At 46.8% G+C, this 21,903-nt stretch overlaps 1 protein-coding gene across 1 annotated transcript in view; it reads right to left on the reverse strand.

Annotated features, from left to right (window-relative positions):
* LOC139409828 (methyl-CpG-binding domain protein 2-like) overlaps positions 1-21,903 on the reverse strand; it is a 157,666-nt gene that overhangs the window by 42,239 nt on the left and 93,524 nt on the right. Inside the window, exons 4-5 of the mRNA XM_071155215.1 lie at positions 16,121-16,211; positions 15,685-15,862 (exon numbers count right to left, since the gene is read on the reverse strand). Of these exons, the coding sequence (XP_071011316.1) occupies positions 15,685-15,862; positions 16,121-16,211 (269 nt within the window). The remainder of the gene's footprint in view (positions 1-15,684; positions 15,863-16,120; positions 16,212-21,903) is intronic.

Below are 21,903 nucleotides of genomic sequence, written 5' to 3' on the forward strand. Positions count from 1 at the left end.
GAACACCGTGGATCTATAGGGAGCACAGGGGATCTATAGGGAACACAGGGGATCTATAGGGAACACAGGGGATCTATAGGGAGCACATGGGATCTATAGGGACCACATGGGGTCTATAGGGAACACAGGGGATCTATAGGGAGCACAGGGGGTCTATAGGGAACACAGGGGATCTATAGGGAGCACAGGGGGTCTATAGGGAACACAGGGGATCTATAGGGAACACGGGGGTCTATAGGGAACACGGGGGATCTATAGGGAACACAGGGGATCTATAGGGAACACGGGGGATCTATAGGGAACACATTGGATCTATAGGGAGCACAGGGGATCTATAGGGAACACGGGGGGTCTATAGGGAACACGGGGGGTCTATAGGGAACAGAGGGGTCTATAGAGAACATGGGGGGTCTATAGAGAACACAGGGGTCTATGGGGAACACAGGGGATCAATAGGGAGCACGGGGGATCTATAGGGAACATGGGGGATCTATAGGGAACACGGGGGATCTATAGGGAACACAGGGGATCTATAGGGAACACGGGGGATCTATAGGGAGCACGGTGGGTCTATAGGGAACACGGGGGGTCTATAGGGAACACGGGGGATCAATAGGGAACACGGGGGATCTATAGGGAACACGGGGGATCTATAGGGAACACGGGGGATCTATAGGGAACACGGGGGATCTATAGGGAATATGGGGGATCTATAGGGAACACAGGGGAATTATAGGGAACAAATTGGATCTATAGGGAGCACAGGGGATCTATAGGGAACACAGGGGGTCTATAGGGAACACATGGGGTCTATAGGGAACACAGGGGGTCTATAGGGAACACGGGGGGTCTATAGGGAACACGGGGAATCTATATGGAACACGGGGGGTCTATAGAGAACACAGGGGGTCTATAGGGAACACGGGGGATCAATAGGGAGCACGGGGGATCTATAGGGAACACGGGGGATCTATAGGGAACACAGGGGATCTATAGGGAACACGGGGGATCTATAGGGAACACGGGGGATCTATAGGGAACACGGGGGATCTATAGGGAACACGGGGAATCTATATGGAACAGAGGGGATCTATAGGGAACACGGGGGGTCTATAGGGAGCACATGGGATTTATAGGGAACACGGAGGGTCTATAGGGAGCACAGGGGATCTATAGGGAACACGGGGGATCTATAGGGAACACAGGGGATCTATAGGGAACGAAGGGGGTCTATAGGGAACACAGGGGGTCTATAGGGAACACAGTGGATCTATAGGGAACACGAGGGTCTATAGGGAACACAGGGGGTCTATAGGGAGCACATGGGATCTATAGGGAGCACATGGGGTCTATAGGGAACACGGGATGTATAGGGAGCACAGGGGGTCTATAGGGAACACATGGGATCTATAGGGAGCACAGGGGGTCTATAGGGAACACGGGGGATCTATAGGGAACACGGGGGGTCTATAGGGAACACAGGGGATCTATAGGGAACACAGGGGGTCTAAAGGGAACACGGGGGATCTATAGGGAACACGGGGGGTCTATAGGGAACATGGGGGGTCTTTAGGGAACACGGGTGTTCTATAGGGAACACGGGGGGTCTATAGGGAACACGGGGGATCTATAGGGAACACGGGGGATCTATAGGGAACACGGGGGATCTATAGGGAACACGGGGGGGTCTATAGGGAACACAGTGGATCTATAGGGAGCACAGGGGATCTATAGGGAACACAGGGGATCTATAGGGAACACAGGGGATCTATAGGGAGCACATGGGATCTATAGGGACCACATGGGGTCTATAGGGAACACAGGGGATCTATAGGGAGCACAGGGGGTCTATAGGGAACACAGGGGATCTATAGGGAGCACAGGGGGTCTATAGGGAACACAGTGGATCTATAGGGAGCACAGGGGATCTATAGGGAGCACAGGGGGTCTATAGGGAACACAGGGGATCTATAGGGAGCACAGGGGGTCTATAGGGAACACAGGGGATCTATAGGGAGCACAGGGGGTCTATAGGGAACACAAGGGATCTATAGGGAACACAGGGGGTCTATAGGGAACACAGTGGATCTATAGGGAGCACAGGGGATCTATAGGGAGCACAGGGGGTCTATAGGGAACACAGGGGATCTATAGGGAGCACAGGGGGTCTATAGGGAACACGGGGGATCTATAGGGAACACGGGGGGTCTATAGGGAACACAGGGGATCTATAGGGAACACAGGGGGTCTAAAGGGAACACGGGGGATCTATAGGGAACACGGGGGGTCTATAGGGAACATGGGGGGTCTTTAGGGAACACGGGTGTTCTATAGGGAACACGGGGGGTCTATAGGGAACACGGGGGATCTATAGGGAACACGGGGGATCTATAGGGAACACGGGGGATCTATAGGGAACACGGGGGGGTCTATAGGGAACACAGTGGATCTATAGGGAGCACAGGGGATCTATAGGGAACACAGGGGATCTATAGGGAACACAGGGGATCTATAGGGAGCACATGGGATCTATAGGGACCACATGGGGTCTATAGGGAACACAGGGGATCTATAGGGAGCACAGGGGGTCTATAGGGAACACAGGGGATCTATAGGGAGCACAGGGGGTCTATAGGGAACACAGTGGATCTATAGGGAGCACAGGGGATCTATAGGGAGCACAGGGGGTCTATAGGGAACACAGGGGATCTATAGGGAGCACAGGGGGTCTATAGGGAACACAGGGGATCTATAGGGAGCACAGGGGGTCTATAGGGAACACAAGGGATCTATAGGGAACACAGGGGGTCTATAGGGAACACAGTGGATCTATAGGGAGCACAGGGGATCTATAGGGAGCACAGGGGGTCTATAGGGAACACAGGGGATCTATAGGGAGCACAGGGGGTCTATAGGGAACACAGGGGATCTATAGGGAACACAGGGGGTCTATAGGGAACACGGGAGTCTATAGGGAACACAGGGGGTCTATAGGGAGCACATGGGATCTATAGGGAGCACATGGGATCTATAGGGAGCACATGGGGTCTATAGAGAACACGGGATCTATAGGGAGCACAGGGGGTCTATAGGGAACACAGGGGATCTATGGGGAGCACAGGGGGTCTATAGGGAACACGGGGGATCTATAGGGAACACGGGGGGTCTATAGGGAACACAGGGGGTTTATAGGGAACACAGGGGGTCTATAGGGAACACATGGGATCTATAGGGAGCACAGGGGATCTATAGGGAACACAGGGGATCTATAGGGAACACAGGGGATCTATAGGGAGCACATGGGATCTATAGGGACCACATGGGGTCTATAGGGAACACAGGGGATCTATAGGGAGCACAGGGGGTCTATAGGGAACACAGGGGATCTATAGGGAGCACAGGGGGTCTATAGGGAACACAGTGGATCTATAGGGAGCACAGGGGATCTACAGGGAGCACAGGGGGTCTATAGGGAACACAGGGGATCTATAGGGAGCACAGGGGGTCTATAGGGAACACAGGGGATCTATAGGGAGCACAGGGGGTCTATAGGGAACACAAGGGATCTATAGGGAACACAGGGGGTCTATAGGGAACACAGTGGATCTATAGGGAGCACAGGGGATCTATAGGGAGCACAGGGGGTCTATAGGGAACACAGGGGATCTATAGGGAGCACAGGGGGTCTATAGGGAACACAGGGGATCTATAGGGAACACAGGGGGTCTATAGGGAACACGGGGGTCTATAGGGAACACAGGGGGTCTTTGGGAGCACATGGGATCTATAGGGAGCACATGGGATCTATAGGGAGCACATGGGGTCTATAGAGAACACGGGATCTATAGGGAGCACAGGGGGTCTATAGGGAACACAGGGGATCTATAGGGAGCACAGGGGGTCTATAGGGAACACGGGGGATCTATAGGCAACACGGGGGGTCTATAGGGAACACAGGGGATCTATAGGGAACACAGGGGGTCTAAAGGGAACACAGGGGGTCTATAGGGAACACAGGGGATCAATAGGGAGCACGGGGGATCTATAGGGAACACGGGGGATCTATAGGGAACACGGGGGATCTATAGGGTACACAGGGGATCTATAGGGAACACGGGGGATCTATAGGGAGCACGGTGGGTCTATAGGGAACACGGGGGGTCTATAGGGAACACGGGGGATCAATAGGGAACACGGGGGATCAATAGGGAACACGGGGGATCTATAGGGAACACGGGGGATCTATAGGGGACACGGGGGATCTATAGGGAACATGGGGGATCTATAGGGAACACGGGGGAATTATAGGGAACACATTGGATCTATAGGGAGCACAGGGGATCTATAGGGAACACAGGGGGTCTATAGGGAACACATTGGGGTCTATAGGGAACACAGGGGGTCTATAGGGAACACGGGGGGTCTATAGGGAACACGGGGGATCTATATGGAACACGGGGGGTCTATAGAGAACACAGGGGGTCTATAGGGAACACGGGGGATCAATAGGGAGCACGGGGGATCTATAGGGAACACGGGGGATCTATAGGGAACACAGGGGATCTATAGGGAACACGGGGGATCTATAGGGAACACGGGGGGGATCTATAGGGAACACGAGGATCTATAGGGAACACGGGGAATCTATAGGGAACAGAGGGGATCTATAGGGAACACGGGGGGTCTATAGGGAGCACATGGGATTTATAGGAAACACGGAGGGTCTATAGGGAGCACAGGGGATCTATAGGGAACACGGGGGATCTATAGGGAACACAGGGGATCTATAGGGAACAAAGGGGGTCTATAGGGAACACCGGGGGTCTTTAGGGAACACAGTGGATCTATAGGGAACACGAGGGTCTATAGGGAACACAGGGGGTCTATAGGGAGCACATGGGATCTATAGGGAGCACATGGGATCTATAGGGAGCACATGGGGTCTATAGGGAGCACATGGGGTCTATAGGGAACACGGGATCTATAGGGAGCACAGGGGGTCTATAGGGAACACATGGGATCTATAGGGAGCACAGGGGGTCTATAGGGAACACGTGGGATCTATAGGGAACACGGGGGGTCTATAGGGAACACAGGGGATCTATAGGGAACACAGGGGGTCTATAGGGAACACAGGGGATCTATAGGGAAAACGGGGGGGTCTATAGGGAACATAGGGGGTCTATAGGGAACACGGGGGGTCTATAGGGAACACGGGGGGTCTATAGGGAACACGGGGAATCTATAGGGAACAGAGGGGATCTATAGGGAACACGGGGGGTCTATAGGGAGCACATGGGATTTATAGGAAACACGGAGGGTCTATAGGGAGCACAGGGGATCTATAGGGAACACAGGGGATCTATAGGGAACACAGGGGATCTATAGGGAACAAAGGGGGTCTATAGGGAACACAGGGGGTCTTTAGGGAACACAGTGGATCTATAGGGAACACGAGGGTCTATAGGGAACACAGGGGGTCTATAGGGAGCACATGGGATCTATAGGGAGCACATGGGATCTATAGGGAGCACATGGGGTCTATAGGGAGCACATGGGGTCTATAGGGAACACGGGATCTATAGGGAGCACAGGGGGTCTATAGGGAACACATGGGATCTATAGGGAGCACAGGGGGTCTATAGGGAACACGTGGGATCTATAGGGAACACGGGGGGTCTATAGGGAACACAGGGGATCTATAGGGAACACAGGGGGTCTATAGGGAACACAGGGGATCTATAGGGAAAACGGGGGGGTCTATAGGGAACATAGGGGGTCTATAGGGGACACGGGGGGTCTATAGGGAACACGGGGGGTCTATAGGGAACACGGGGGATCTATAGGGAACACAGGGGATCTATAGGGAACACAGGGGATCTATAGGGAACACGGGGGGGTCTATAGGGAACACAGTGGATCTATAGGGAGCACAGGGGATCTATAGGGAACACAGGGGATCTATAGGGAACACAGGGGATCTATAGGGAGCACATGGGATCTATAGGGACCACATGGGGTCTATAGGGAACACAGGGGATCTATAGGGAGCACAGGGGGTCTATAGGGAACACAGGGGATCTATAGGGAGCACAGGGGGTCTATAGGGAACACAGGGGATCTATAGGGAACACAGGGGGTCTACAGGGAACACAGTGGATCTATAGGGAGCACAGGGGATCTATAGAGAACACGGGGGTCTATAGGGAACACAGGGGGTCTATAGGGAGCACATGGGATCTATAGGGAGCACATGGGATCTATAGGGAACACGGGGGATCTATAGGGAACACAGGGGATCTATAGGGAACACGGGGGATCTATAGGGAGCACGGTGGGTCTATAGGGAACACGGGGGGTCTATAGGGAACACGGGGGATCAATAGGGAACACGGGGGATCAATAGGGAACACGGGGGATCTATAGGGAACACGGGGATCTATAGGGAACACGGGGGATCTATAGGGAACATGGGGGATCTATAGGGAACACAGGGGAATTATAGGGAACACATTGGATCTATAGGGAGCACAGGGGATCTATAGGGAACACAGGGGATCTATAGGGAACACAGGGGATCTATAGGGAGCACAGGGGATCTATAGGGAGCACAGGGGGTCTATAGGGAACACAGGGGATCTATAGGGAGCACAGGGGGTCTATAGGGAACACAGGGGATCTATAGGGAACACAGGGGGTCTATAGGGAACACGGGAGTCTATAGGGAACACAGGGGGTCTATAGGGAGCACATGGGATCTATAGGGAGCACATGGGATCTATAGGGAGCACATGGGGTCTATAGAGAACACGGGATCTATAGGGAGCACAGGGGGTCTATAGGGAACACAGGGGATCTATGGGGAGCACAGGGGGTCTATAGGGAACACGGGGGATCTATAGGGAACACGGGGGGTCTATAGGGAACACAGGGGGTTTATAGGGAACACAGGGGGTCTATAGGGAACACATGGGATCTATAGGGAGCACAGGGGATCTATAGGGAACACAGGGGATCTATAGGGAACACAGGGGATCTATAGGGAGCACATGGGATCTATAGGGACCACATGGGGTCTATAGGGAACACAGGGGATCTATAGGGAGCACAGGGGGTCTATAGGGAACACAGGGGATCTATAGGGAGCACAGGGGGTCTATAGGGAACACAGTGGATCTATAGGGAGCACAGGGGATCTACAGGGAGCACAGGGGGTCTATAGGGAACACAGGGGATCTATAGGGAGCACAGGGGGTCTATAGGGAACACAGGGGATCTATAGGGAGCACAGGGGGTCTATAGGGAACACAAGGGATCTATAGGGAACACAGGGGGTCTATAGGGAACACAGTGGATCTATAGGGAGCACAGGGGATCTATAGGGAGCACAGGGGGTCTATAGGGAACACAGGGGATCTATAGGGAGCACAGGGGGTCTATAGGGAACACAGGGGATCTATAGGGAACACAGGGGGTCTATAGGGAACACGGGGGTCTATAGGGAACACAGGGGGTCTTTGGGAGCACATGGGATCTATAGGGAGCACATGGGATCTATAGGGAGCACATGGGGTCTATAGAGAACACGGGATCTATAGGGAGCACAGGGGGTCTATAGGGAACACAGGGGATCTATAGGGAGCACAGGGGGTCTATAGGGAACACGGGGGATCTATAGGCAACACGGGGGGTCTATAGGGAACACAGGGGATCTATAGGGAACACAGGGGGTCTAAAGGGAACACAGGGGGTCTATAGGGAACACAGGGGATCAATAGGGAGCACGGGGGATCTATAGGGAACACGGGGGATCTATAGGGAACACGGGGGATCTATAGGGTACACAGGGGATCTATAGGGAACACGGGGGATCTATAGGGAGCACGGTGGGTCTATAGGGAACACGGGGGGTCTATAGGGAACACGGGGGATCAATAGGGAACACGGGGGATCAATAGGGAACACGGGGGATCTATAGGGAACACGGGGGATCTATAGGGGACACGGGGGATCTATAGGGAACATGGGGGATCTATAGGGAACACGGGGGAATTATAGGGAACACATTGGATCTATAGGGAGCACAGGGGATCTATAGGGAACACAGGGGGTCTATAGGGAACACATTGGGGTCTATAGGGAACACAGGGGGTCTATAGGGAACACGGGGGGTCTATAGGGAACACGGGGGATCTATATGGAACACGGGGGGTCTATAGAGAACACAGGGGGTCTATAGGGAACACGGGGGATCAATAGGGAGCACGGGGGATCTATAGGGAACACGGGGGATCTATAGGGAACACAGGGGATCTATAGGGAACACGGGGGATCTATAGGGAACACGGGGGGGATCTATAGGGAACACGAGGATCTATAGGGAACACGGGGAATCTATAGGGAACAGAGGGGATCTATAGGGAACACGGGGGGTCTATAGGGAGCACATGGGATTTATAGGAAACACGGAGGGTCTATAGGGAGCACAGGGGATCTATAGGGAACACGGGGGATCTATAGGGAACACAGGGGATCTATAGGGAACAAAGGGGGTCTATAGGGAACACAGGGGGTCTTTAGGGAACACAGTGGATCTATAGGGAACACGAGGGTCTATAGGGAACACAGGGGGTCTATAGGGAGCACATGGGATCTATAGGGAGCACATGGGATCTATAGGGAGCACATGGGGTCTATAGGGAGCACATGGGGTCTATAGGGAACACGGGATCTATAGGGAGCACAGGGGGTCTATAGGGAACACATGGGATCTATAGGGAGCACAGGGGGTCTATAGGGAACACGTGGGATCTATAGGGAACACGGGGGGTCTATAGGGAACACAGGGGATCTATAGGGAACACAGGGGGTCTATAGGGAACACAGGGGATCTATAGGGAAAACGGGGGGGTCTATAGGGAACATAGGGGGTCTATAGGGAACACGGGGGATCTATAGGGAACACGGGGGATCTATAGGGAACACCGGGAATCTATAGGGAACAGAGGGGATCTATAGGGAACACGGGGGGTCTATAGGGAGCACATGGGATTTATAGGGAACACGGAGGGTCTATAGGGAGCACAGGGGATCTATAGGGAACACGGGGGATCTATAGGGAACACAGGGGATCTATAGGGAACAAAGGGGGTCTATAGGGAACACAGGGGGTCTATAGGGAACACAGTGGATCTATAGGGAACACGAGGGTCTATAGGGAACACCGGGGGTCTATAGGGAGCACATGGGATCTATAGGGAGCACATGGGATCTATAGGGAGCACATGGGGTCTATAGGGAACACGGGATCTATAGGGAGCACAGGGGGTCTATAGGGAACAAAGGGGATCTATAGGGAACACATGGGGTCTATAGGGAACACAGTGGATCTATAAGGAACACGGGGGTCTATAGGGAACACAGGGGGTCTATAGGGAGCACATGGGATCTATAGGGAGCACATGGGGTCTATAGGGAACACGGGATCTATAGGGAGCACAGGGGGTCTATAGGGAACACAGGGGATCTATAGGGAGCACAGGGGGTCTATAGGGAACACGGGGGATCTATAGGGAACACGGGGGGTCTATAGGGAACACAGGGGGTCTATAGGGAACACAAGGGGTCTATAGGGAACACAGGGGATCTATACGGAACACAGGGGGTCTAAAGGGAACACAGGGGGTCTATAGGGAACACAGGGGATCTATAAGGAACACAGGGGATCTATAGGGAACACGGGGGGACCTAAAGGGAACACAGGGGATCTATAGGTAACACGGGGGGTCTATAGGGAACACGGGGGGTCTATAGGGAACACGGGGGGTCTATAGGGAACACAGGGGATCTATAGGGAACACAGGGGATCTATAGGGAACACAGGGGATCTATAGGGAACACAGGGGGATCTATAGGGAACACAGGGGGGTCTATAGGGAACACATGGGGTCTATAGGGAACACAGGGGATCTATAGGGAACACAGGGGGTCTATGGGGAACACAGTGGATCTATAGGGAACACAGGGGATCTATAGGGAGCACATGGGATCTATAGGGAGCACATGGGGTCTATAGGGAACACAGGGGATCTATAGGGAACACAGGGGATCTATAGGGAGCACAGGGGGTCTATAGGGAACACAGGGGATCTATAGGGAGCACAGGGGTCTATAGGGAACACAGGGGATCTATAGGGAACAAGGGGGGTCTATAGGGAACACAGGGGGTCTATAGGGAACACAGGGGATCTATAGGGAACACAGGGGATCTATAGGGAACACGGGGGTCTATAGGGAACACAGGGGGTCTATAGGGAACACGGGGGGTCTATAGGGAACACAGGGGGTCTATAGGGAACACAGGGGATCTATAGGGAACACGGGGGATCTATAGGGAACACGGGGGGTCTATAGGGAACACGGGGGGATCTATAGGGAACACGGGGGATCTATAGGGAACACAGGGGGGTCTATAGGGAACACATGGGGTCTATAGGGAACACAGGGGATCTATAGGGAACACAGGGGGTCTATGGGGAACACAGTGGATCTATAGGGAACACAGGGGATCTATAGGGAGCACATTGGATCTATAGGGAGCACATGGGGTCTATAGGGAACACAGGGGATCTATAGGGAGCACAGGGGGTCTATAGGGAACACAGGGGATCTATAGGGAGCACAGGGGGTCTATAGGGAACACAGGGGATCTATAGGGAACACAGGGGGTCTATAGGGAACACAGTGGATCTATAGGGAACACAGTGGATCTATAGGGAACACAGGGGGTCTATAGGGAGCACATGGGATCTATAGGGAGCACATGGGATCTATAGGGAGCACATGGGGTCTATAGGGAACACGGGATCTATAGGGAGCACAGGGGGTCTATAGGGAGCACAGGGGGTCTATAGGGAGCACAGGGGGTCTATAGGGAACACAGGGGATCTATAGGGAGCACAGGGGGTCTATAGGGAACACGGGGGATCTATAGGGAACACAGGGGGTCTATAGGGAACACAGGGGGTCTATAGGGAACACAGGGGGTCTATAGGGAACACATGGGGTCTATAGGGAAATGGTTACTGTTTGTAATAATTTGTCTGCTGGGCTATGTTCTCAAATAATCGTAAGGTACGCTTTCGCCGTAAAGCATTTTTGAAATCTGACACCATGGTTGGATTCACAAGAAGTTAATCTTTAAACCTATGTAAAATTGTTGTATGTTTTCTGAATTTTTATAATGAGTATTTCTGCATTTGAATTTGGCGCTCTGCAATCTCACTGGATGTTGGCCAGGTGGGATGTGCGTCCCACATACCCTGGAGAGGTTAAAGCTAGCAAGCTAACTTTACAGTCCTATATTTAACTCTGAAAGACATCAGTTAAATCATATAGAGCTATCGCTTGGTATACACACTGTCAAACAATGTAGCTTCTGCCATGGTAGTCACTGCTAGGCTGGTAACGTTAGCTACCTTCAGCAGAGTGAACATGTTGGTTCATTCCATCTTTGACTGATGTTAGCCAACGTAAACTAGCTAATGTTATTCTGATTTGGTATCTCAATTTGGTAACCATCTCTTCTACCCTTGTCTGGAAACACTTTATTATAAAATTAGAATTGTCGAAATAGCTAACTCACTCTGTTTGTGTTATGAATGCGTATAAATCACCTATGGTTGGTTAGTTGGTTCTTAGACAGTTTCAACTGGCTAGCAATCTGTCTACAAACATCCCCTTCTACTATTGATAACAATGATCTGTCAGTCAATGGGCTGGGGGAGGTTTACAGACAGTACTTTGAGATGAGGACGAGGACGAGGGGGGGGGGGTATGGTTGTGCTTAGTCAGTAAATGTATTGTGGTTTATGAGAGCGATTGAGGGGCCATGTCCCCTCATTGTCCCTAAACAATACGCTAGCCGGTCCCATTCTGTTGACACCTTTACCAACAAAGGCATATTTCCGACCCACAACACAAAAAGTGTAAAATGCTAACACCTTCAACCATGTCTTTCCAGGAGATGTGCAGCAAACAGTTGGTGGGTAAAGAAGCCCTACACCACTTTCGGCAGAGTCTTATCAAGCTGGTTGTTCACCACAGACAGGACAAGCCCATCGCCATAAGCACAAAGAGTCTTGGCTTCCCCAGGCCACCATGCTGAACACCATTACCAGTGTCTTGAAGCTGGATAAAGGACTATACCTGCATTTACACAGATAGCACAATTATTCTTATTTTTCACTTATTGGTCTTTTAACCAATCAGATCGGTTCTGAAAAAGATCTGATGTGATTAAAACCAATTGGTGAAAAAAGGATCAGAATGGGGCTGCCTGTGTAAACATAGCCATTGCGGCTCAGCATAAGACCATATACAATAGAATAGGGGTCTCCAACCATGTTCTGTGAGTGAAAACCAACAGGACAGTAGCTCTCCAGGAACACGGTTGGAGTGAAAACCTACAGGATGGTATCTCTCTAGGAACAGGGTTGGGGTGAAACCCTACAGGATGGTATCACTCTAGGAACAGGGTTGGAGTGAAAACCTACAGGATGGTATCACTCTAGGAACAGGGTTGGAGTGAAAACCTACAGGATGGTATCACTCTAGGAACAGGGTTGGAGTGAAAACCTACAGGATGGTATCACTCTAGGAACACGGTTGGAGTGAAAACCTACCTAGCTCTCCAGGAACAGGGTTGGAGGGCGCACATAGATTACATTTACAACAATATCTAGCCTAATAGAAAGAAATATGGCATAACCTTCAACCTTTGCACTTTGACCAGACTGTACCAATGTGCCTAGGTAGGTAGACAGTATCTAGTTAGAACCATGTCTATCCGGCATGCTTTGGCAAATATTTGTTATAGTAACACCAGCTTCAGTTTTAGAGATTTACAACAGTAAATTGATGTATTATTGTTTGTGCTCAGCGTTTGTAAAGTTTAACATAGCTAGCTAACTTGTTGTCGTTTACATCTGTTTGGAATCCTATATCTTGCGTCATGCCAATAATTTAGTGAGATTGAAATGAATCCACGGTCATACCAATGTCAACCCTCATTATTATATTGCAAAGCTAGCTGGTAAAATTATGTACAGTTGCTGATGTTACACGTGTTTGCTAACAAGTTACAAAAGATCTCCGATTGTAAATATTTTGTCAAAGATATGGCTACCGGTAATGTTAGTTGTTGAGCTAGCTAACTTAGATAGCTAACTAGCTAACTTAGATAGCTAACTAGCTAACTTAGATAGCTAACTAGCTAACTTAGATAGCTAACTAGCTAACTTAGATAGCTAACTAGCTAACTTAGATAGCTAACTAGCTAACTTAGATAGCTAACTAGCTAACTTATCTAGCTAACTTAGATAGCTACCTTAGTTAGATAGCAAACAGACACGTATTTTGATTAGCTACACGACAATATCACAGCTCACTGCAGGTCAAACAGTCCCTCCAGGATTTTGTGGGGATTGTTTGTGAAATTTGCGCACCAAAAATGCGAGGTTTTAGTGTGGCAAAAATGCTTCGTTATGCTACTGGAATTCTTACATTTTGCGTGACAAAATGATTTTGTCCACATTTGTGCTGGCAAGGGAAGTTTGTTGACATGTGGCTTGATTCAACCATATTATGTGGTAAATGTGCAGCGATTGGTTGAAATTGCGAGCCCTTTTTTTGTACGGCGTGATGGGTCAGTTTTTATACTTTGTTATATATTGTGATGTAATTTAATACCACAATATAATGTTTGTATTTTCCCTACAAACAATGACTTGAGCAAGATGGCACCGACAGACATGACAACTCTGCTTCCTCTGCTTCTAGCTCCTAAAGGTTGCAGTATTTTCTTTTTTTGTCTGTTATTTCTTACATTATGACATACTTACAATACTTACATTGACTACAGCTCGACATTCAACACCATAGTACTCTCCAAGTCCATTAAGCTCGGGGCCCTGGGTCTGAAACCCTCCCTCTGCAACTGGGTCCTGGACTTCCTGACGGGCCGCCCCCAGGTAGTGAAGGTAGGAAACAACACCTCCACTTCGCTGATCCTCAACACAGGGGCCCCACAAGGGTGCGTTCTCAGCCCTCTCTTGTGCACCATGTTCAACCATGACGGCGTGGACATGCACGCTTCCAACCCAATCATCAAGTTTGCAGACGGCACAACAGTAGTAGGCCGGATTACCAACAATGACGAGACAGTCTACAGGGAGGAGGTGAGGGCCCTGGAGGAGGAGGTGAGGGTCCTGGAGGAGGAGGTGAGGGCCCTGGAGGAGGAGGTGAGGGCCCTGGAGGAGGAGGTGACGGCCCTGGAGGAGGAGGTGAGGGTCCTGGAGGAGGAGGTGAGGGCCCTGGAGGAGGAGGTGAGGGCCCTGGAGGAGGAGGTGAGGGCCCTGGAGGAGGAGGTGAGGGCCCTGGAGGAGGAGGTGAGGGCCCTGGAGGAGGAGGTGAGGGCCCTGGAGGAGGAGGTGAGGGCCCTGGAGGAGGAGGTGAGGGTCCTGGAGGAGTGGTGGCAGGAAAATAACCTTCCCTCAACATCAACGTCAACCAAGGAGCTGATGGTGGACCTCAGGAAACAGCAGAGAGACCACGGTCCTTGTGTCTGTTTGGGTCATTTCAGAACGGGTCTGACGGTCCTCGGGTCTGTTTGGGTCATTTCAGAACGCGTCTGACGGTCCTCGGGTCTGATTGGGTCATTTCAGAACGCGTCTGACGGTCCTCGGGTCTGTTTGGTTCATTTCAGAACGGGTCTGACGCTCTTCGGGTCTGTTTGGTTCATTTCAGAACGGGTCTGACGGTCCTCGGGTCTGTTTGGGTCATTTCAGAATGGGTCTGACGGTCCTCGGGTCTGTTTGGGTCATTTCAGAACGGGTCTGATGGTCCTCGGGTCTGTTTGGTTAATTTCAGAACGCGTCTGACTGTCCTCGGGTCTGTTTGGTTCATTTCAGAACGGGTCTGATGGTCCTTGTGTCTGTTTGGGTCATTTCAGAACGGGTCTGACGGTCCTCGGGTCTGTTTGGTTAATTTCAGAACGGGTCTGACGCTCTTCGGGTCTGTTTGGGTCATTTCAGAACGGGTCTGACGCTCTTCGGGTCTGTTTGGGTCATTTCAGAACGGGTCTGACGGTCCTCGGGTCTGTTTGGTTCATTTTGGAACCGGTCCAACTTTCTGGACACATGAAGACCTCTAGTACACAGTTATGTATGGACACATGGTGAGAAACATAGCAATACTGGTCCATAGTAGAAATGGGAAATAGTACTACCTGGGAAATAGTACTACCTGGGAAATAGTACTGCCTGGGAAATAGTACTGCCTGGGAAATAGTACTGCCTGGTAATAGTACTGCCTGGGAAATAGTACTGCCTGGTAATAGTACTACCTGGGAAATAGTACTGCCTGGGAAATAGTACTGCCTGGGAAATAGTACTACCTGGGAAATAGTACTACCTGGGAAATAGTACTGCCTGGGAAGGAAGTACTTGACATACATCACATCTACCTGCTGTGTGTGTGTGTGTGTGTGTGTGTGTGTGTGTGTGTGTGTGTGTGTGTGTGTGTGTGTGTGTGTGTGTGTGAGAGTCAGTCAGTCTCTCTCACACTCACATTTTACGGTGTATCCTGGTTCGGTGACACAAACAGACTCACAGAGACGCGCCTTACCGGATGTCCTGATCGGTGACTATGAAGGCCTTACACAGGGGCTGCGACGTGTTGAGCCAGATAGCCGGGTTCTTCTCTACAGCCGAGGTCGTCTGGCCCGTGATGGGGGAGGAGCTCATGTGGAGGGCGCTGGAGATAGCCGATAGGAGTGTCTCGTCTGACGTGTCTGGACCCAAACCTGGTAGAGGACAACACGGCCACAGGAACACGGTCAGGAACATAACCATAGTCCCATCAACCCCTTCTGGTCAGACAGACTCACATACCTCATTGTTTTTACTTCCATGTTCTCCATCTCACAGGACAGTGTATTTGATTAGAGATAACTAATAACAGATCAAACACCATTTCTAATTGTAAGATAATATGGTTATATACAACTGCCTATTATTAACATCAGAGACATAATCAGAGAGACGACAGGCAGGGCTCCTACTTGTTAAACCCTTGGGAAGCTCCATGCTCCTGAGGACCACTTCTGTTATGTCTGACGCACTCAGGCCTTTCAAACGCTTCTCCCAGAACAGCTGCAAACACAACAGAGAGGTGATGAGATGAAGAGAGGAGGGATGATGAGAACAGGAAAGGAAACAGTGGGGTGATGAGAACAGGAGAGGAGGACAGGGATAATGAGAAAAGGAAAGGAAACTGAGGGTGATGAGAAAAGGAAAGGAAACAGACAGGTGATGAGAACAGGAAAGGAAACAGAGGGATGATGATAACATGAAAGGAAACAGAGGGGTGATGAGAAAAGGAAAGGAAACAGAGGGATGATGAGATGGGGAGAGGAGGGATGATGAGAAAGGGAAAGGAAACAGACAGGTGATGAGAAAAGGAAAGGAAACAGAGGGATGATGATAACATGAAAGGAAACAGAGGGGTGATGAGAAAAGGAAAGGAAACAGAGGGGTGATGAGAAAAGGAAAGGAAACAGAGAGGTGATGAGAACAGGGAAGGAGGAGAGGGATGATGAGATGAGGAGAAGAGGGATGATGAGAAAAGGAAAGGAAACAGACAGGTGATGAGAAAAGGAAAGGAAACTGAGGGGTGATGAGAACAGGAAAGGAAACAGACAGGTGTATAGACAGTAGTTATATAGGATGGTGTGTATAGACATTAGTTATATAAGATGGTGTGTATAGACAGTAGTTATATAGGATGGTGTGTATAGACAGTAGTTATATAGGATGGTGTGTAGACAGTAGTTATATAGGATGGTGTGTATAGACAGTAGTTATATAGGATGGTGTGTATAGACAGTAGTTATATAAGATGGTGTGTATAGACAGTAGTTATTAAGGATGGTGTGTATAGACAGTAGTTATATAGGATGGTGTGTATAGACAGTATAGGCAGTAGTTATATAGGATGGTGTGTATAGACAGTAGTTATATAGGATGGCGTGCATAGACAGTAGTTATATAGCATGGTGTGTATAGACAGTAGTTATATAGGATGGTGTGTATAGACAGTAGTTATATAGGATGGTGTGTATAGACAGTAGTTATATAGGATGGTGTGTATAGACAGTAGTTATATAGGATGGTGTGTATAGACAGTAGTTATATAGGATGGTGTGTAGACAGTAGTTATTAAGGATGGTGTGTATAGACAGTAGTTATTAAGGATGGTGTGTATAGACAGTAGTTATATAGGATGGTGTGTATAGACAGTATAGGCAGTAGTTATATAGGATGGTGTGTATAGACAGTAGTTATATAGGATGGTGTGTATAGACAGTAGTTATATAGGATGGTGTGTATAGACAGTAGTTATATAGGATGGTGCGTATAGACAGTAGTTATATAGGATGGTGTGTATAGACAGTATAGACAGTAGTTATATAGAATGGTGTGTATAGACAGTATAGACAGTAGTTATATAGGATGGTGTGTATAGACAGTAGTTATATAGGATAGTGTGTATAGACAGTAGTTATATAGGATGGTGTGTATAGACAGTATAGACAGTAGTTAAATAGGATGGTGTGTATAGACAGTAGTTATATAGGATTGTGTGTATAGACAGTAGTTATACAGGATGGTGTGTATAGACAGTAGTTATATAGGATGTTGTGTATAGACAGTATAGACAGTAGTTATAGAGGATGGTGTGTATAGACAGTAGTTATATAGGATGGTGTGTATAGACAGTATAGACAGTAGTTATAGAGGATGGTGTGTATAGACAGTATAGACAGTAGTTATAGAGGATGGTGTGTATAGACAGTAGTTATATAGGATGGTGTGTATAGACAGTATAGACAGTAGTTATATAGGATGGTGTGTATAGACAGTAGTTATATAGGATGGTGTGTATAGACAGTAGTTATATAGGATGGTGTGCATAGACAGTAGTTATATAGGATAGTGTGTATAGACAGTAGTTATATATAGAATGGTGTGTATAGACAGTATAGACAGTAGTTATATAGGATGGTGTGTATAGACAGTAGTTATATAGGATAGTGTGTATAGACAGTAGTTATATATAGAATGGTGTGTATAAACAGTATAGACAGTAGTTATATAGGATGGTGTGTATAGACAGTATAGACAGTAGTTATAATAGGATGGTGTGTATAGACAGTATTTATATAGGATAGTGTGTATAGACAGTAGTTATATAGGATGGTGTGTATAGACAGTAGTTATAATAGGATGGTGTGTATAGACAGTAGTTATATAGGATAGTGTGTATAGACAGTAGTTATATTTAGAATGGTGTGTATACAGTATAGGCAGTAGTTATATAGCATGGTGTGTATAGACAGTAGTTATATAGGATGGTGTGTATAGACAGTAGTTATATAGGATGGTGTGTATAGACAGTAGTTATAATAGGATGGTGTGTATAGACAGTAGTTATATAGGATAGTGTGTATAGACAGTAGTTATATTTAGAATGGTGTGTATACAGTATAGACAGTAGTTATATAGCATGGTGTGTATAGACATTAGCTATATAGCATGGTGTGTATAGACAGTAGTTATATAGGATGGTGTGTATTGACAGTATAGATAGTAGTTATACAGGATGGTGTGTATAGATAGTAGTTATACAGGATGGTGTGTATAGACAGTAGTTATATAGGATGGTGTGTATAGACAGTAGTTATATAGGATTGTGTGTATAGACAGTATAGACAGTAGTAATATAGGATGGTGTGTATAGACAGTATAGACAGTAGTTATATAGGATGGTGTGTATAGACAGTAGTTATATAGGATGGTGTGTATAGACAGTAGTTATATAGGATGGTGTGTATAGACAGTAGTTATATAGGATGGTGTGTATAGACAGTAGTTATATAGGATGGTGTGTATAGACAGTAGTTATATAGGATAGTGTGTATAGACAGTAGTTATATTTAGAATGGTGTGTATACAGTATAGACAGTAGTTATATAGGATGGTGTGTATAGACATTAGTTATATAGGATAGTGTGTATAGACAGTAGTTATATATAGAATGGTGTGTATAGACAGTATAGACAGTAGTTATATAGGATGGTGTGTATAGACAGTAAAGACAGTAGTTATAATAGGATGGTGTGTATAGACAGTATAGACAGTAGTTATATAGGATGGTGTGTATAGACAGTAGTTATATAGGATGGTGTGTAGAGACAGTAGTTATATAGGATGGTGTGTAGAGACAGTAGTTATATAGGATGGTGTGTATAGACAGTAGTTAATTAGGATGGTGTGTATAGAAGGTATAGACAGTAGTTATATAGGATGGTGTATATAGACAGTAGTCAATTAGGACGGTGTGTATAGACAATAGTTAATTAGGATGGTGTATATAGACAGTAGTTAATTAGGATGGTGTGTATAGACAGTAGTTAAATAGGATGGTGTGTATAGACAGAAGTTAATTAGGATGGTGTGTATAGACAGTAGTTAATTAGGATGGTGTGTATAGACAGTAGTTATATAGGATGGTGTGTATAGACAGTATAGACAGTAGTTATAATAGGATGGTGTGTATAGACAGTATAGACAGTAGTTATATAGGATGGTGTGTATAGACAGTAGTTATGTAGGAGGGTGTATATAGACAGTATAGACAGTAGTTATATAGGATGGTGTGTATAAACAGCAGTTATTTAGGATGGTGTGTATAGACAGTAGTTATTAAGAATGATGTGTATAGACAGTAGGTTTATAGGATGGTGTGTATTGACAGTATAGACAGTAGTTATATAGGATGGTGTGTATAGACAGTAGTTATATGGGATGGTGTGTATAGACAGTAGTTATATAGGATGGTGTGTATAGACAGTAGTTATAAAGGATGGTGTGTATAGACAGTAGCTATTAAGAATGATTTGTATAGACAGTAGTTATATAGGATGGTGTGTATAGACAGTAGTTAATTAGGATGGTGTGTATAGACAGTAGTTAATTAGGATGGTGTGTATAGACAGTAGTTATACAGGATGGTGTGTATAGACAGTAGTTAATTAGGATGGTGTGTATAGACAGTAGTTAATTAGGATGGTGTGTATAGACAGTAGTTAATTAGGATGGTGTGTATAGACCGAAGTTAATTAGGATGGTGTGTATAGACAGTAGTTAATTAGGATGGTGTGTATAGAAGGTATAGACAGTAGTTATATAGGATGGTGTATATAGACAGTAGTTAATTAGGATGGTGTGTATAGACAGTAGTTAATTAGGATGGTGTATATAGACAGTAGTTAATTAGGATGGTGTGTATAGACAGTAGTTAAATAGGATGGTGTGTATAGACATAAGTTAATTAGGATGGTGTGTATAGACAGTAGTTAATTAGGATGGTGTGTATAGAAGGTATAGACAGTAGTTATATAGGATGGTGTATATAGACAGTAGTTAATTAGGATGGTGTGTATAGACAGTAGTTAATTAGGATGGTGTATATAGACAGTAGTTAATTGGGATGGTGTGTATAGACAGTAGTTAATTAGGATGGTGTGTATAGACAGTAGTTAATTAGGATGGTGTGTATGGACAGTAGTTATATAGGATGGTGTATATAGAAAGAGGTTAATTAGGATGGTGTGTATAGACAGAAGTTAATTAGGATGGTGTGTATAGACAGTAGTTAATTAGGATGGTGTGTATAGAAGGTATTGACAGTAGTTATATAGGATGGTGTATATACAGTAGTTAATTAGGATGGTGTGTATAGACAGTAGTTATATAGGATGGTGTGTATAGACAGTAGTTATTAAGAATGATGTGTATAGACAGTAGGTATATAGGATGGTGTGTATTGACAGTATAGACAGTAGTTATATAGGATGGTGTGTATAGACAGTAGTTATGTAGGAGGGTGTATATAGACAGTATAGACAGTAGTTATATAGGATGGTGTGTATAAACAGCAGTTATTTAGTATGGTGTTAATAGACAGTAGTTATATAGGATGGTGTGTATAGACAGTAGTTAATTAGGATGGTGTGTATAGACAGTAGTTATTAAGAATGATGTGTATACACAGTAGGTTTATAGGATGGTGTGTATTGACAGTATAGACAGTAGTTATATAGGATGGTGTGTATAGACAGTAGTTATATGGGATGGTGTGTATAGACAGTAGTTATATAGGATGGTGTGTATAGACAGTAGTTATATAGGATGGTGTGTATAGACAGTAGCTATTAAGAATGATGTGTATAGACAGTAGTTATATAGGAAGGTGTGTATAGACGGTAGTTAATTAGGATGGTGTGTATAGACGGTAGTTAATTAGGATGGTGTGTATAGACGGTAGTTAATTAGGATGGTGTGTATAGACGGTAGTTAATTAGGATGGTGTGTATAGACGGTAGTTAATTAGGATGGTGTGTATAGACAGTAGTTATACAGGATGGTGTGTATAGACAGTAGTTAATTAGGATGGTGTGTATAGACAGTAATTATATAGGATGGTGTGTATAGATAGTAGTTAATTAGGATGGTGTGTATAGACAGAAGTTAATTAGGATGGTGTGTATAGACAGTAGTTAATTAGGATGGTGTGTATAGAAGGTATAGACAGTAGTTATATAGGATGGTGTATATAGACAGTAGTTAATTAGGATGGTGTGTATAGACAGTAGTTAATTAGGATGGTGTGTATAGACATTAGTTAATTAGGATGGTGTGTATAGACAGTAGTTAATTAGGATGGTGTGTATAGAAGGTATAGACAGTAGTTATATAGGATGGTGTATATACAGTAGTTAAT

This window comes from Oncorhynchus clarkii, chromosome 5 (assembly GCF_045791955.1).
Source record: "Oncorhynchus clarkii lewisi isolate Uvic-CL-2024 chromosome 5, UVic_Ocla_1.0, whole genome shotgun sequence".
In the NCBI taxonomy this organism is placed as follows: Eukaryota; Metazoa; Chordata; class Actinopteri; order Salmoniformes; family Salmonidae; genus Oncorhynchus; species Oncorhynchus clarkii.